The sequence below is a fragment of the Sinohyriopsis cumingii genome, chromosome 2, assembly GCF_028554795.1.
Source record: "Sinohyriopsis cumingii isolate HCF-2022 chromosome 2, ASM2855479v2, whole genome shotgun sequence".
Classification (NCBI taxonomy): domain Eukaryota; kingdom Metazoa; phylum Mollusca; class Bivalvia; order Unionida; family Unionidae; genus Sinohyriopsis; species Sinohyriopsis cumingii.
The window spans coordinates 1,631,296-1,649,312 of NC_142962.1; the positions used below are offsets into that span (position 1 = coordinate 1,631,296).

The 18,017-nt window shown below is 35.9% G+C and overlaps 2 protein-coding genes across 6 annotated transcripts in view; one reads left to right on the top strand and one right to left on the bottom strand.

Annotated features, from left to right (window-relative positions):
- Positions 1 to 18,017, bottom strand: part of LOC149804198 (unconventional myosin heavy chain 6-like) — a 294,440-nt gene that overhangs the window by 140,621 nt on the left and 135,802 nt on the right. For all 5 annotated transcript variants that reach the window (XM_089937853.1, XM_089937830.1, XM_089937846.1 and 2 more), the window contains exons 15-16: positions 14,038 to 14,149; positions 11,591 to 11,697 (exon numbers count right to left, since the gene is read on the bottom strand). In XM_089937853.1, coding sequence (XP_089793979.1) covers positions 11,591 to 11,697; positions 14,038 to 14,149 — 219 coding nt within the window. The remainder of the gene's footprint in view (positions 1 to 11,590; positions 11,698 to 14,037; positions 14,150 to 18,017) is intronic.
- Positions 1,928 to 7,978, top strand: LOC149804199 (uncharacterized). The gene is made up of 2 exons (XM_089937672.1): positions 1,928 to 1,966; positions 7,043 to 7,978. The coding sequence occupies exons 1-2, from the start codon at positions 1,928 to 1,930 to the stop codon at positions 7,763 to 7,765; spliced, it is 762 nt and encodes a 253-aa protein (XP_089793798.1). The 3' UTR covers positions 7,766 to 7,978.

The window sequence follows — 18,017 nt, forward strand, 5'->3', positions numbered from 1 at the left end:
TTTGTAATTCCCATGATTATTTTAAATAAATCCTCTCAAATAAAAACTGGACACAACAATAAGACTGATTCTACTTTGGATATTAAGATAGGAATTAGTAATTTTGAAGCAAATAACATTAAAATAAAAAGCTAAACACAATAACAAGGCCAGGATGAGTGTCATTTTCCCATCAAATTTGTAAACAACTCGCCTCTAGAACATTCTTAATTTCTATATAAAAAACTAGACTTTGAAGGCAACATCTGTAAACTTGTTTACCTCCAACTTTAATATATAATCTATAACCATTGAGAAATATTAGCTCTGTTATATATTGCTTGCAAAAAAAAAAGACATTTGGCCCTAAACTCAATTATTGATCATGGTCAATCACACATGTAGATATAGATAACATAAAACCATGGAGAAGATCCAACACATAAAACAAATTCAATATACATAACACATTAAAAAAGTGAAAATGATATCTTGCTAATTATTGTATAAAATTGATTAAACACTCATGATTTCTACATTACATTCTTTTTTGGGACCTTGTTCACATCTGACCAGATTCCTTCAAGAATGTCAAACTGTGATGGACTATCATTTATTTGGTCAAGCAGTGTCCCTGGTCTTTGAGTTTTAATTTCTTTTTAGGTGGCATTTTGTGCCAGTGTCAGCATCTGAATAATATCAACCACATATGGAACGACACTGGCTACTGGCTATAATTAAAGGTAAACTACCAATGGTAATCTCTGTGTTAAATTCACATCTTATATATCAGACTGGTTCCAGTTATTGTTTTACCTTAACTTTAAAGCAGGAGATGGAGGCACTGCACTTTATAATTCAAGAATGAGTCAGAAAAAACTGTTTAAACCGATTAATAGAAAAACTGGATCAGCTGCATAGATCTGGTTTCAAATTGGCAAATATGTACCAGTCAAATCAAAATTTCACTTGACTGTGCCCGATGCTTCAGGGCTCACTGAATTACTGCTCACTTTTTTTAAACATGCATCACCCAGCTGAACATCAATAAAAGTAATAAAATAACAAAATCAAAAGCAAAATATTTGTTTCAAGTGTATCTTGGTCTGATGTATTTCAATTTCTCTTCTATGATTTAGGCAAAAGTATAAAATGATTTGTGAACATAAAATAAAAATTATGGAATAAGTTTATTTACCACATACAATTTATTATATGAAAATATAACAATTTCAGTTTTTTATCATCTTATAGAAGTAACCTAAATTTACCTTGCAACAAAGTCCTGGATCAGAATATGTTCTCTGAAAGCGAAATTTCAGCATATCTTTGAGAGAAAAAAAAAGATTCTCTGATATTTTCTTTTTGTATTGCTGCTTTCTTTTTGTACATCACATATTGCCAGGCAGGGGAGTGTCAATTATACTGTGCAGTGTGACTGCTGTACAAACACACTTTAACAAATGATCAGTAAGCATATATCATTTATTTATTTCAAGCATTGCGCAAACTAGTTTGCTACAGGACACAAAAATCATGCCAATATTAAATAAAAATCATCCCGTTCAGATTCTTCAAATTAAAATGTAACATAAACCCACATGAATATTTTGATAGTGTTAAATGCTTTTTATATCTTTTTGTTTTTTAATTTTAGTGTGCCAGTGTTGTTCACGTCACTAAAATTACAGAGCTGTAATAATTAGATTCAACATGTAAACAGGTTTTACCCATTACAGATTTCGAAATAGAAAGCAAATATAATCTTCATCAAAATTAAACAATCAAAAAAACTACCACTCATTTGTTCATCAACTTGCTCTGACCTGAAGAGCTATCATTTACACAAGAATTATTCACAAAATATGTCTATAAGTTTACAAAAATGGCTGAGAGAAATCAGTATTATACTTTTTTACTTCAGATTAGTGCCAGTTCAATAAATTAAATGACACTGAAGAACTGTGTAAAGGCTGATGACTGTCATGTATGTAAATTTCTTCTTAGGTCCAGCAACAAAGCAAATGAAATTGATGACATCCCTTTCCCATGCAATCCAATGAATGATCTCAGTGAGCAAATGATTCATCTCAAAGTACCATATATACATACTTATTAGATAAGACCAATTGCAAAATCTCAGATCTGCCATCACATGTGTCAGCAAACCTGGATCTGTGCAGTTTGTTAGGAGTAATCAGTACAACAAACAATACAGACCCTGATCTGCATGTGCATTATGCTACAGCAGATCTGGATTATTGCTGTTTGCAGTCTGACTTGACTTATAAGTGAGTACATATGATATGTGACTAACATATGACTGACTCACATTATCATCCCATTCAGGGATGTTCGAAGTCTCATGCAATAAGAAATCACTTTATCTTATCTGAAAAGGACACACTAGAATAATCCCCCTCATAATATCTTAAGTGATGTCAAAGCAGACCCGAGAGCTCACCCATCTGAGTGTTTTAACTTACTGAATTGTTGTTGTTGTTCTTCTAGAGTTTAACGCCATTTTTCAGCACAAGATAGGCTATACATGGCGGCCAGTATAACTGGTGGAGGAAGAACCCTGAAAAACCCAGGGAAGAACCACCGACCCATGAGAAGCTACTGGCAGGCTTTCCCATGTACCCACACTAGCCGAGCCTTGGACTCGAACCCACGCAGACAGAGGTGAGATGGCAGTGATCCGGAACGGTAAGCGCTTTAGACCACTCGGCCACTCGGGGCCCCTACTGAATTGTAACAATTGGTAAAAGTCTCTCTTCCATTATTAGAAAGCATGGATTAATCTATGGCGGTATCATACAAGTGAAATTTGGTGATGATCCAATTAAGGTATCAGTTCTGTTTCAAGTGAACATTGGCGACTATCCTGTTAGGGTTTTAGTTTACTGAACTTAACTAACGACGCTTCGCTGAAGAACGAAGCTCTTGAGAGAATAAAATGTAAATCTTGTGTATTTGAAAGAAAATGGTGAAGTAAGCTACAATAATAATGAAATATTAATGATGCCAGGTACATAATAAAGGTATTTCATTCTGCAAATATACTTCCAGTATCAGAGTAACAAATTATACTGCAGTCAAATTTGCCCAAGTAGTCACATCCATTAATGAATACACTGAATGTAAACTGTCACGTTGTATTTATCAATCACCTGAATTATGTTTCAACTTTTAAGATGTGACTGGTTAACACAAATCTGACTGTTCATTCATCCAACTAATCTGAACATGTCTGGAAGATACTTATAATTCAAAGTACCTGGGACCTGGCAGAGGCATGATTCATTTGATTTCTGAGGGGAAGAAATTGAATGTAGGAAGAGGAAATCACCACTTTTCTCATCAAGCTTGACCATCATACAACATATACCATAGATACTTGCCTGATGTCATATACGGTATTCCTATTAATATGAGCATGGTTTCAATCTGACCTTGACCTTACCTGGTCATTGCATGCCTAACCTTTGCAATGTCATACGAGAAGATCATTAACAAAATTGTACTGTACTCATTTAGAAGTTGAATCAAACTGCAAACAACAAAGATCTTGATCTGCCATAGCATATGGCACTTTAGATCGGGGTCTATGTTGTTTGTTCGATTGATTACTAACAAACTGCACAAACCAAGATCTGCTGGTGCATTATGTAATAGCAGATTGTGGTCTTTGCAGTTTGCAGTTGGACTTGAGTTATAAATGAGTACATATTGTACTTATCAGGCTATGACAGGGGCCTATCTGTTTTTATGATATCTACTGCATTAGTCACAAGTTTACAAGAACTATGACTATGTCAGGCATTAACACACACACACACACACACAGACACACAGACACACACACACACAATCTGATCAAGGAACTTTAAGATCTTTAGTGAAAGTGATCTCCACAACACAAATTGTCAATGTAAAGTAATGAAATTTTAGAAAAATTCTTCACATTAATCCTAATGTTGATACCAATTCTGATACGAATGCTGATACCGATGCTGATACCAATGCTGATACGAATGCTGATACGAATGCTGATACCAATTCTGATTTTTTGTTGTTGTTGAGTTTAATTATAGTAGCGTTCGCACAATTGTGCATGTGCCACTTTTTTCTGACTGCACCGCAGCCTGCTAGTTGTTCCTGGGGAAGGGGATGGTGCCACCTCCCCCAGGCTTTTATGGATTCAAGGAACCCTGATAGTTTGGCCTCAGTCTGTGGGTCCATAAAGGTCCCTACAGTTGAATTGTTGGCTGTCATTAGTAGGAAGGAGAGCTTGGGAACGGTCCTGCTTGCTTTACATCGCTGGTTTCTTGTTGCATTTGCCTTTTTTTTTTTCTTTTTTTTTTTCGAGAATTTTTTTTTTTTTTGGAGAATTATTTTTTTTTTTCTTCTTCTTCAAAATGTTCTAAAAGGAGAGGGGATGTTCTATGCTGTTTATAGAGGTTCTTAGTAGATATCATGTATGAAGAGAGATTTTCAAGGTTATTATGGTATTACTAGTCGAGGTGTTTAGGGTGTGTTTCCTACGTTATGTTATTTATAAGTTTTTAGATATTACCTCTTTAAGTTATTTATTAATTGATGTTTTTAGAGATTGAATGTTATTTATACTTTATTTAGCAAGAGACCGGAGTCCTAGCCGATTACACGGTTCGTTAAGGACATCTAGGACAGGAATCCTAGCTGATTACTCGGTTCATTAAGGACATCTAGGACATCCGATTTTGCGGTTTCCTTAGTTTTTTATAGGTGCTTCGTAAGTGAATAATTTATTAATACTTTTATAAAATTGAATGATATGTTATGGTTTTTTATGTGGTGGCTTCTACATTTATTTAGCTAGTTACTGGGTCTTTTGGTTTTGTGGGGATAGTAATTATATTTTGTTCCTAAGTCCTGCTGAGTCTATGAATTGATTTATATTTTTATATGCTGATTGTTTTTTTTTATTAGAGTCCATAAGTAACTCTGGGTATGTGTGTGGTAATCCAATCTCGTTTTGGTTTTTGATAAATATTTTCCAAGCGGGTTGATATTTTGGGCATATATTAAATACGTGGTGTAGATCTTCGGTGGTGTGGCAGTTAAAGCAGTTAATGGTTGCTGGTTTGGGTCCTATAAACCTTCCAAAACTGCTTGCTAGTTTAGTTTTTCCAGTTATTATCCTGTTTATGGTTTTCTGTTCTAAATAGGTACCCTTAGGTAGCTGTATGTTCCTATCTACATTTTTTGGGGTTTCATGGTGATTTTTCCCTTTTGTGGAGGAGTTCCAAAAATCTTGCCATGTTTGGTCTATATATGTTTGTGCGAAGCTTATTGCTTCTGTAGAGCTATAGTTAAGCTTGATAGAGTTTTGATCTCCTAGTTTGGTTTTTGCAACTTTGTCTGCTGTTTCATTGCCAGAGATTCCAATGTGCGACGGTATCCACATGAGCTCGACTAATTGATGTGCTGTGGTGATATCGTTGATTAATTGGCATGCTCTGTCGAGGAATTGTTCCCTAGAGTGTGTATTGCGATTTTGGATCAATTTGATAACGCTTAGGGAATCGCTTATAATGACTGCTTTAGGTATTTGGTTGTCTTTGATCCACTGTAGTGATTCAAGTACAGCCCAGAATTCAGTGGTGTAAATGGAGCAATAGTCAGGTAATCTGGATCCCGTTTGTATATTGAATTCAGGGATGACTATTGCTGCTGCTGTTCTTGGTGGGTTGTTTGTTTTTGATCCATCGGTATATATTTTAACATAGTCCAGGTATTTTTGGTTGATTTCGTTTACCAGTACAGGTTTTAGTAAGTTTTCTTGTCCTTCTTTATTGCCTAATTTGGTAGCTTCAATGTTAATCCTTGGTGGTTTTTGTAACCATGGTGATTTGTTCTGGTCTGTATTGTTTGTTACCTGTTTTTTTAGTAGAGGTATCTTTTCTCTTAGTTCAAGGATTACTTTGCCACTTGGTGTGATAGGTATGATTTTGGGTTTGAAGACAACTTTACACTTATTTATAGCTATTTTGGTGGGATGGTTGTCTGGGTGGGTATCTAATCGAATGGAGTATCGGAGGAGCAGTTCTTGCCTACGTAATTTTAAGGGTAGTTCTCCTGTTAGTGTTTGTAGTTCTTCTAATGATGTTGAGGGGAGTGTTCCTGTGCATAATAGCAAGGCTTTTCTCTGGATAGTGTCAAGTTTTTGTAGTACAGGCTGCTTAGCCGAGTTATATACTTGGCAACCGTAATCCAGTTTTGATCTAATTAGGCTTTTATATATCGTGAGGAGGGTTTCCTGGTTGGATCCCCAGTCAGTCCCTGTGATGTTCCTGAGTAAATTGAGATCTTTGTTACAATTCTGGGTGAGTTGTTCAATGTGCTGTTTCCATGTGAGGTGGTTGTCAAAGAACATTCCTAGGAATTTTACTACTGTTACGTATTTGATTAATTGATTTTGTATATAGAAGTTTGGATAGACTAGGTTGTTATTTTGTTTGGGGGTGAATATGATTGCCACAGTTTTTTCATGAGATATTTTGAAACCCCATTTGTCCGCCCATCTCCCTATGTTGTCTAGGCTCTGCTGGATTTCTTTAACTACTGTGTTATTGGCAGGATTTCCATTCCTCCATATGCCACTATCATCTGCAAATTGTGACAAGTTTATTTTCGTGGAGGCTACATTGAGGTCAAGGTCGTTTACCATTAGGTTAAATAGTAACGGACTTATTACACTGCCTTGCGGTGTTCCATTTTCAAGTGAAAATTCTTCCGAATGGGTGTTGCCTATTCTTGTGGTAATTTTCCGGCCTATGAGGAAATCGCCAATCCAGTTGAACAAGCGTCCAGTTATTCCAAATTGGTTTAATTTGGCCATTAGTCCATTGGTCCATACTAGGTCGAACGCTTTTTCTAGGTCTAAAAAAACCACTATGAGGTTGCGATCGGTTTTCCTATGTGCGTTAAAAGCAAGTTTGATGTCTGTTTCCAATCTGAGAAGTTGGTCAGTTGTGGACCGTTTGTTCCGAAAGCCACATTGATTTATGGAGAGTAGGATACCGATGCTGATACCAATGCTGATACGAATGCTGATACGAATGCTGATACCGATGCTGATACCAATGCTGATACGAATGCTGATACAAATGCTGATACGAATGCTGATACGAATGCTGATACCAATGCTGATACGAATGCTGATACCGATGCTGATACCAATGCTGATACCAATTCTGATACCAATGCTGATACGAATGCTGATACCGATGCTGATACCAATGCTGATACCAATGCTGATACCGATGCTGATACCAATGCTGATACCAATGCTGATACCAATGCTGATACCAATGCTGATACGAATGCTGATACCGATGCTGATACCAATGCTGATACCGATGCTGATACCGATGCTGATACCAGTGCTGATACCAATGCTGATACCGATGCTGATACCAATGCTGATATCGATGCTGATACCAATGCTGATACCGATGCTGATACCAATGCTGATACCGATGCTGATATCGATGGTGATACCAATGCTGATACCAATGCTGATACGAATGCTGATACGAATGCTGATACCGATGCTGATACCAATGCTGATACCGATGCTGATATCGATGCTGATACCAATGCTGATATCGATGCTGATATCGATGCTGATACCAATGTTGATGCCAATGGTGATATCATGGGTGATACCAATGTTGATATTGATGCTGATGTTATTACCAAAAAAGTAACCCATGCCATACATGTGATAACATTTTGATTATCTGGGAGACTCCCTGATTTGGATTTTTAAATTGTGGTCTGTTATGATTCTATGATCTTGAACTAAGTACATGTAAAAGAATTTCACCAACAAGTTTTCTAAAATTCAACAAATAACTTATTTTCCTAAAATACAAAGTGAAAAATTATAAATAACTTACACATAAATAGTCCTAAAAGTTCTATCAATTCCAAAAGTACTGAGTATTCCAAATTAGTTCCAGTGGCATTCAGAATGAAGTATAATCTATTGTGCTTATGTGCCATCAGTCTGGAATAGTATGATGTGCTATCAGTCTTGATGTATCACAATGATATAATCCAAAACAACCTTAAATGAATTCACAGTAACTTCAAAACAGATACTTCATCCAAAGTTTATGAGCACCTTATAATTCCAGTGAAATATTTAAATAAATCAATTAAATCTTCTCAAATGAACACAACTAAATGCCTCCACTAAAACTGATGTTTAAGATAGGAATAACAAATTGTAAGGTAAACATCCCTTACATAAAAAATAAGACAATTTTAGAACCAGAAAGAGGGTTGAACAATCATTTCTAGATTATTCTACTTGTCAACAAGATCAGATCTTTTAGCAGCAAGCCAATCAAAAATGAGGTCACCTGGTTTTCCATAGGAAAAGCCATGACCAGAACTTAAATCCCATCAAATCCATCAACAGGATTTTTTCTGCAGCTTCCATGGTCAAAAGGCTGCAATAATATTTTTACTCAAATGAACAAACCTACAATCTTGAACCTAAGTAAAGTGCCTAAAAATTACCTTACCTTCATAAGCATAAAAATTAACACACATATCATAAAGATGTATATATCAGATCTAAATAAAAACTGAGACAATACAAAAATCCCCCTGAAGCTAATCAAGAACATCCTTCTTTATCATTTTTGTTTTTAAAACCTGCCATAGAATGAAGATGACTCTCCAAGAAAGCTCTTCCAGAAAACTTCCTATCTTGTTACAAAAGCATGACCATATACAAACACAGATAATTAATTATAAAAATGTACTTTGTTCTGCTATGGAGTTTGAAATTAGTGTTAATAAATACAACACAAATATGACACAAAAGTCTGGAAACAATAGTGTTCAAGAACACATTATCCATGAATGGTTAAATCATGTTGAAGCAACTGAGTACAGCATCATGAGTAACACAAGACCACCTTGTCTGGCTTGGGCAGGATTCGAACTCACACCCTTCTAGTCAACAGCTCTTATACAGATAAAACTGAATGTATGATACCTGTAGCCCTTATTATTCTATTGTTTATTATGTAATAAATATATAACGAACACTAATAATGACTGGCTATCACTAATGGGACTGTAAAGCCAAATGGACAGGGTAATTTGCTTCATATAGCCCTAGTGAGTTTTATTTACCAACTGCATGCAGGGCCGTAGAGAGCAATCACAGGCCCTGGGGAAAGAACCACCCGGGCCTCTCCTAGTTTGTTTTAATCAAAATTTTTTTTACAATAACATTAAGAAGTATTGTTTGGCCCGGGCCCCCTTACAGGCCCAGGCCCTGCTGATATATCCCTGGTTGCCCCCACCCCCTTGTTGGTCCTGACTGCATGGGGTAATTCAGTTCAAATAGCAATATGGAACTTTTGCCCTATCAGCATGGGGCAATGTGGTTCATATAGCCATTGGGAGCTTTTTATGAAGGACTTATCCAAGTTTTCATGGAGTACTTTCCTTATGGAGTACTTTTTCCTAACAGAAATTATGCTTTCTCCATGTGTTACTTTATCACCACATAAATAAAATTCTAAGAAAAAAAATACAGATGAACTTGAATATTCTACCAGTTTAATCTGCTGTTATACTCCATCTAGGAACTACTACTTTCCTGCATCATTTGATGCAACTAATTTTATCCCATTTTACTGGTTAATTCATTATTTGGCTGCATAATAAGTAAATGACAAAAAATTCTGACTTTATTCCCTGTCATAGAATCAAGGGGTGTTTGGCAAAGTTCAAGGAAAATTGCAACCAAATCATGCCATTTTCCAGGATAAAACCAACTTGTATTAAATTCAAGGAGTTTGCAAGGTCAATTACCATATAGCATCTGCTCAAAGGTGCTTTGCTGCATGACAAAAGTCAATTACTGTATGGCATCTGCTACATGTGCTTTGCTGTATGACAGCAGGTCAATTACTGTATGGCATCTGCTATATGTGCTTTGCTGTATGACAGCAGGTCAATTACTGTATGGCATCTGCTACATGTGCTTTGCTGTATGACAGCAGGTCAATTACTGTATGGCATCTGCTCCTGGTGCTTTGATGTATGACAGTATGTCAATTACTGTATGACATCTGCTCCTGGTGCTTTGCTAGATGACAGCAGGTCAATTAATTTCTCAGTATCAGTTAGCATTAGAGGATCAGCAAGTGTATTGTTGATTTCCACCTGCATCAGTCAATCAAGTGTTCTTTACTGATAGATGGATGTTAATTGAGGATGTCACTGAAGTATTCTGTAAATCTTTGAATTATAGGGATTTTTTTGCCAGTAAGCAGTGTGGTGCTGTCAGCACTCAGAACTGGAGATGTTCCTGATGTCTGTGGCCAGTAGATTGTCTTCAAAGCATCATAGAAGTTCTTCATGCCATTCCTTTCTGTGTAGGACTGAATCTCATCTGCTTTGCTGCTCAGTCTTGGAACTCTCAGAGTCTGCACTGGACAGTCCTGTAATGTTGTTGAATGCTGCCTTGTTAGATAGGAACTTTTTGCCTTGTGGTCATCTGCTGGGCTTAATCCAGATTCTGAGGGAAACAGTGAACATGTGGTCAGTCCAGCATTCAGCACTTTTCATGTCCTTTGGCACTCTGACCTCCTGCCCATCTCCTTTCTTGACTATGACATCATCAATATTCTAATCAAGTGTTAGAAGGTTAGCAAAATATTTATGTGAACTCAGGTTCAGTGGGTCATCAACTTAAATTAGAATCGGCAGTAAATCGGCATCATTTCTCTTATTCTTCCCACTAACCTAGAACTATAAAGCAGAGAGCTTTTTGGCAGACAATATGAAAAGGAATTTGATACATTGGTCACAACAACCTATATTGAATATCTGTGGCCATACTGCAGATGCAGCTAACAAACTCAATCATTCTCGTGCTATTGTTGTTGTTGTAGGGTTTAACGCCATTTTTCAGCACACGATAGGCTATACATGGCAGCCAGTATTAATGGTGGAGGAAGAACCTGGGAAAACCCCGGAAAGAACCACCGACCCACGAGAAGCTACTGGCAAGCTTTCTCACATACCTACATTAGCCGAATCTGAGACTCGAACCCACGCAGACAGAGGTGAGATGGCAGTGATCCGTAACGGAGAGCGCTTTAGACCACTCGGTCACTCGGGGCCCCTTTCTTGTGCTATAAAGAACCTGTAAGATTATGTTTTGCATATGTGTAAAAGAGTTTTACGGTGATAGTGCAAAGAAATTTATTTTTTCTACAAGTCAATGACTTTAATTACATGTAACATAAATGATGAATTAACTGCTGGCTAATTAACAAATCACCATGTTTATACCAACCTGGAACTTTTTTCAACAATTATACAATGGCAGAGTTGATCACCAATTCTAGAATCTTAGGGATGGAGTCTATCACTGAAGACAAATGAGTTCACAAAATCTAAGAACCTTTTACGCTTATAGACAGACCAATATCAATAAGGTTACAGTACCTATATTCATGGTCCAAAAAGAAAATCCATAATGCAGTTTGTTTTTTGCTTTATCTCAAATGTATGGACAAAATATTACCTGGATAACAATGGCAGCTCTTCTCTTCCGAATGAAAATCATACGATGCCGAAAGCTGCGAAAGTAACTCTGTATGACAAGAGTTGCCTCTCTTTTCTGGATGTAGTCTAAACAGAAAAGAAATGTTAAATAGTTAGATATGAATAACAAGAACTGAAATCCATTATGCAATGTAAGATAGAAGTTTGACAGTGATTACTGTTTGTAAATGAGAATCGCAAAAAAATTATATGGCTTGTATGTTTAAAATGCATGATCTAAACCAGACGTGGGCAACTTCTTCCAGGGTGCAGGCCAGATAAGTGATTATTTAAGTTACACTCTATGATGTAAATAAGCAGATAAAACCAAGATGTGGGCCTTATATTGCCACCCTTGGTCTAAACCCTAAAATAGTAAATGTACAATGAAAAATAGGCCATTGTGACCTATTTTCAATAGTGCCAGATATTACTCACAATGATATGCTAAGTTTAAAACTAATACCAATCTGCTATCCCACAGTTAGTGAATTTCCTGGCGGATCAGTAAAATCCAGCAGTTATTAATCCATTGGGGCAGTGAAAATTATTGATAGTCACCTATCATAACAATTAAGAAGTAGTCATGAGTTGGCATTCTCTTTAATGGTTGATTGATCTGCTTACTGTCTTAATTGAGTACCTATCAACTGACAAGGTACAATAAATGTACATGAATAGGTGTTACAACACTGATCAAGTAAATTACTGTCAAAACAGACTTTGTAAATGTGCAACTAGCCTGATGAACTCCCCCAACCATGATCTGATTATACTGATGATAACATAATGTATCAGGTCTCAGGCCACTGTTGACCAATCAGACAAGGTTGCATTTGCCAACTCAATAAATAATCTTGAATTATACCAATGTTTTCTTTTTGGCACTGAATATTTGGAGAATAGGAAAGTGTGCTGGGTGTATTAATTAATGGGTGCACAATTTTTGGAAATTGTCCCTGGAATTATACAATTCAAGATCCCTATACATGATGGCAGACACTTACATTAAATCAAATCAGAAATTTGGTTCCTCAGGTTGAGTCAGATTGGCATCATTCTCATTTTGGACCAACAATAAAATGTCTCTTGGTAAAATTCTGTGTCAATTGGACCAACAATAAAATGTCTCTTGGTAAAATTCTGTGTCAATTGGACCAACAATAAAATGTCTCTTGGTAAAATTCTGTGTCAATTGGACCAACAATAAAAAGTCTCTCGGTAAAATTCTGTGTCAATTGGACCAACAATAAAATGTCTCTCGGTAAAATTCTGTGTCAATTGGACCAACAATAAAATGTCTCTTGGTAAAATTCTGTGTCAATTGGACCAACAATAAAATGTCTCTTGGTAAAATTCTGTGTCAATTGGACCAACAATAAGATGTCTCTTGGTAAAATTCTGTGTCAATTGGACCAACAATAAAATGTCTCTTGGTAAAATTCTGTGTCATTTGGACCAACAATAAAATGTCTCATGGTAAAATTCTGTGTCAATTGGACCAACAATAAAATGTCTCTCGGTAAAATTCTGTGTCAATTGGACCAACAATAAAATGTCTCTCGGTAAAATTCTGTGTCAATTGGACCAACAATAAAATGTCTCTTGGTAAAATTCTGTGTCAATTGGACCAACAATAAAATGTCTCTCAGTAAAACCCTGTGTCAATTGGACCATATATCAAGTGATGAGTACCAATAAAAAGAATTTCAAGATGGCACCACTTCATGTAGGACCAACCAGACACCAAAATAAGTTTTTGGGAAAAAACTACTTCAATATTACTTTCCATTCAAATGATCAGTACCAATAACAAGAATTTCAAGATGGCACCACTTCATGCAGGACCAACCTGAGGAGTAGCAATAACATGATTTTCAAGATGGCTGCCAGATTGGCAACATTTTCATTTTGCACCCAACTAGAGAGAAGTCTTGTACTGAAAACCCCTGATGTCAATTTTGAGCAGGATTATCCTAGTACAAGACTGAGTACACCCTAATTTTTGTTGTGTCCAACATGGATGATAGATCATTTGATTATAATTTTATTTACCCCAAATCATACGAGGCCACACACAAAAATATGTTTCATATTGGCAGACTGTCTGTTTCTCATTACCGATCCATGCACTCCCGCCCCAAGTTTCATTTTAAAAAAAATCACAAAGTCACATTAATTACATACAATATTTTTATAAAAAGGAAAACAATCTGACCTGCCCACCCTATTTGTATAACCAGTGCAACAAAAAATACACCTATTTATTTCTTAGCCTAATATTATTTCTTTGTTATTTTTGCCTACTAATTACCAGTTAGTCCTGAGGTCAATGCCATTTACTCATTCTATGAGCTAAAATAGAAAGCCTAATTTCTCTGGTGCCATTTTTCAAACTTTTTCCTGACAGTCTAGCATTTACTGTACCTTTTTTGCACACATAACCTCTCCAGATCTTCTGTATAACAACAGCTCGCTGGCACAGGAATTTTAGACGCATCTCCTCCAGGGGTTCAAAAACGGAGTTTTTCATAAAAACCTATATATAAAAAAATTTAAAAATTTCAACACTGCATGGCAAATTTAATTATGATGTTGCCAGCTGATTCTCCTGGGCCATCATTCTAAACAGCTGCAACCATTTTTTGAGGTAATAAATCATTCATTTTCAAGTTGTTTTTTTTACCAGATTCATCAGCATTTATAGATTTTTCAAGGGAATGCACAGCATTCATTAGTAACTTTGACATCACAATACAATTTTCAATAATTTAAGGAGGCAATAATAACAAAAAAGCCCCAATACAGGCATAAAACACCTCTGAATCCTGGTCCATTCATTATTATGTCAGTTTGTTCAATAACAGGCATAAAACACCTCTGAATCCTGGTCCATTCATTATTATGTCAGTTTGTTCAATAACAGGCATAAAACATCTCTGAATACTGGGCCATTCATTATTATGTCAGTTTGTTCAATAACAGGCATAAAACATCTCTGAATACTGGGCCATTCATTATTATGTCAGTTTGTTCAATAACAGGGTGCATCTGAATTTCCAGAGAAAAATGCAAGAGTTACATGGTTATAAAGATTCCACCATCTGTTCTCTTGCAGAATTTGAAATCAATGAAGCATGAAAATAAGTCACACTGTCTTACTCTTGGTGAAGGGCATTTCTATTCATGAAGTACTAAGGACTGACTCTGGTCACAAAAGGTGAAGAAGCTGGCTTAAACAGAAAACTCTAAGAAAGTCACAGAAGCATGAAATATAAGTTGCCATGACCTATTTTTTGTAAATGTATATTGCACATTTCAAAAAGGCACAAACACACAAATCTGTATGACCATATAGCCAAAGGTGCATGACAACTGATCTTTGCTGTATAATTTTTTAAAATTTTTATTTTAGAACCAATTACAATGTGCCTTGATATTATGAAATATTCTTTCATGTACTATTAGGATACATAACCTTGTTGGAACATACCTCATTATAAGGTTCCCTCATTTATAATGTGGGTAGCTTTAATGGCTCCAGTTAGCAGCATTATAATGGGGGTGTTCAGTATTTTTATCAAAGAATTACCAACAATGCCTACAGATGAATTAGTCAAAGAATTACCAACAATGCATACAGATGAATTAGCCAGTCAAAGACTCAACAACAATGCCTACAGATTAATTAGCCAACCAAACAATTATCAACAGTGCCTACAGATTAATTAGCCAATCAAGCAATTATCAACAATGCCTACAGATTAATTAGCCAGTCAAAAAATTATGTATAATTCATAATGGTCGACTAATTCATATTTTGTATTTTATCAGTAAGTTTTCTGTTTGTTTAATAATGTATGTTACAACTGTATACTTTGCTATCCCACACCCAAACCTCATCCAGCATCCAAACCTCACAGAACAAAAGTAAAAATTACAAACTTGACATACTCCCTATGGCTAATATGTAAATGAGAAAGAGAGAGAACTCTCGATGTCCAAAATGTAAATGGAAAAGGGAGATAACTCCCTATGGCCAACAGGTCCCTGGGAAAGAGAGACAACTCCCATTGGCTAACAAATTTCCATTAACAAATCAATATTACAGCAGAAACTTCATAATATTGCTAAATGGCTCAGTAATAATGACTTGGAGCAATCAAATACATAAACTGACGCATTTTGTTTTAAAAAAAACTCGTGTGGAGAAGAGGCAGTACGTCATCTCAGTCATGAGATGCTGGAGTCAAAATGCACTGCCCACAACTTTTGGATTGATATTTTTTTTAATTTAATATTTTTGGAGAAAACTAAAATTTAAAACTAAATTATTTGTCTAAAACTAATAAATTAGGACTCATAAATAGCTCAAGTTAATGGTATTAAAGTTATTAGAATCGCACAGCTTTCAATGAAAATTAAAAGCAGTGAAATTAAACATTTTGAGTTACACAATTTCGAGCTATGCAACAAATGCACAAGTCAGGTGTTTGCTGTAGTCCTTATCATAGGTTACTTCCCTTGCTTGAATCTAATAGCAATCTGGGTCACTGTAGAATGCTGGCATTTTCTTCCAATGGTGTTGATTGCATGTGATTAAAAAAAACCCACTGTTTCAAGGTTTCTCAAGTTTACATATTTTCATCCATCCTAGAAGGCACAACAGAATCGTTTGTCAATACTAATTCAGGGCACACTGCATCAAAGTTGGTCAAACTCTGTGAAGCATTTTTTTTCTTGTGTAAATGTTTTTCTGCTTTTTCTAGCAGCAGCCATATTTATTATGACAGGATTCAGTTTGTATGACATGTCATTGTTGAATATATTTGACAATTTAGGTCAAACATTCCTATGATTGTCATGATATTGTTTTTACTGCATCATATTACTGCATATTATTAAAAAGATTTGAAAATGTAAACAAATATGAAGATGGTGTATCTGGTACACAGGAAGTATGTTAGGTTACATTATAGATCTGTCGATATGCTCATCTTTAGATTATGACCATGATATGTACCTACTTTTAATGGCAAACAATAAAAAATGCACAGACTAGTTACATCCATAAGATTTTATCAAACAGTACAAAACAAAAAAGAGGGCAACTCCAACAAACATCTACAAAACAAAGAGGGCAACTCCAACAAACAGTACAAAACAAAGAGGGCAACTCCAGTAAACAGTACAAAAAAGAGGGCAACCCCAACAAACAGCTACAAAACAAAGAGAGCAACTCCAACAAACAGCTACAAAAAAAAGAGGGCAACTCCAACAAACAGCTACAAAACAAAGAAGGCAACTCCAACAAACAGTACAAAACAAAGAGGGCAACTCCAGTAAACAGTACAAAAAAAGAGGGCAACTCCAACAAACAGCTACAAAAAAAAGAGGGCAACTCCAACAAACAGCTACAAAACAAAGACAGCAACTCCAACAAACAGTACAAAACAAAGAGGGCAACTCCAACAAACAGCTACAAAACAAGGAGGGCAACTCCAACAAACAGTACAAAAAAAGAGGGCAACTCCAACAAACAGCTACAAAACAACTGCAGAAGCAAAGTGATTTGTATTTTTACACATATTCAGATGATGTCCATAACATGTATCAATGTTTCTGGGCAATCCACTGAAAAATGTGAGACTCGTCTTCTTCACAAGATTTTGTCAAACACTGCTAGTCATAAGGGCAATAATGCCAGATATGCATAATCATAATATTTACAACGTTTCATGGTAATCAATACAAAAATAAAACAATGGACCAGCGGCATTATAAAGACTATCAGAAGGCAAGACAAAGTGCAAATTGTTAGCAAAGAAAACAGTCTTAAAAGAATTTGTATGTATGTATGTAAATATATATATATATATATATATATATATATATATATATATACACACACACATACAGTAAAACCTATCATGAGAGACCGCTGCTATGAGAGACCATCTGTTTTGAGAGACCTGGATCTCCATGCACAGACTTATTGATTAGATAGTGCTATGACCTGTTATGAGAGACCACCTATCTTTGGAGACCATTGTTTTTTTCCAGAAGGTGTGGTCTTTCAAGACAGGTTCTACTGCATAGATGCATGACTGCTAGTACTATATACAGTTAAGTGTTTTGATTCCTTCTGATGACATAAAAAGTGGAAACGATAAATGTATGCACAAACACTTGACCTAGAAAAACCAAAACACCATTTTATATAAGTGTTCCCCCTCCAGCACCATCTGAATCCTGCTAGCCTGGCAATGCCCTGTCAGTAAACAAGAGATTGTCTTATAGATTTAAGCACAGCATGTTTATATACAGTCTTTGTCTCTAGTCTGGCTGACTCTGATTTGAAAACCTCTTTCAAACAAGCAGTCAAAAGTTAGGTAAAAATAGTAACT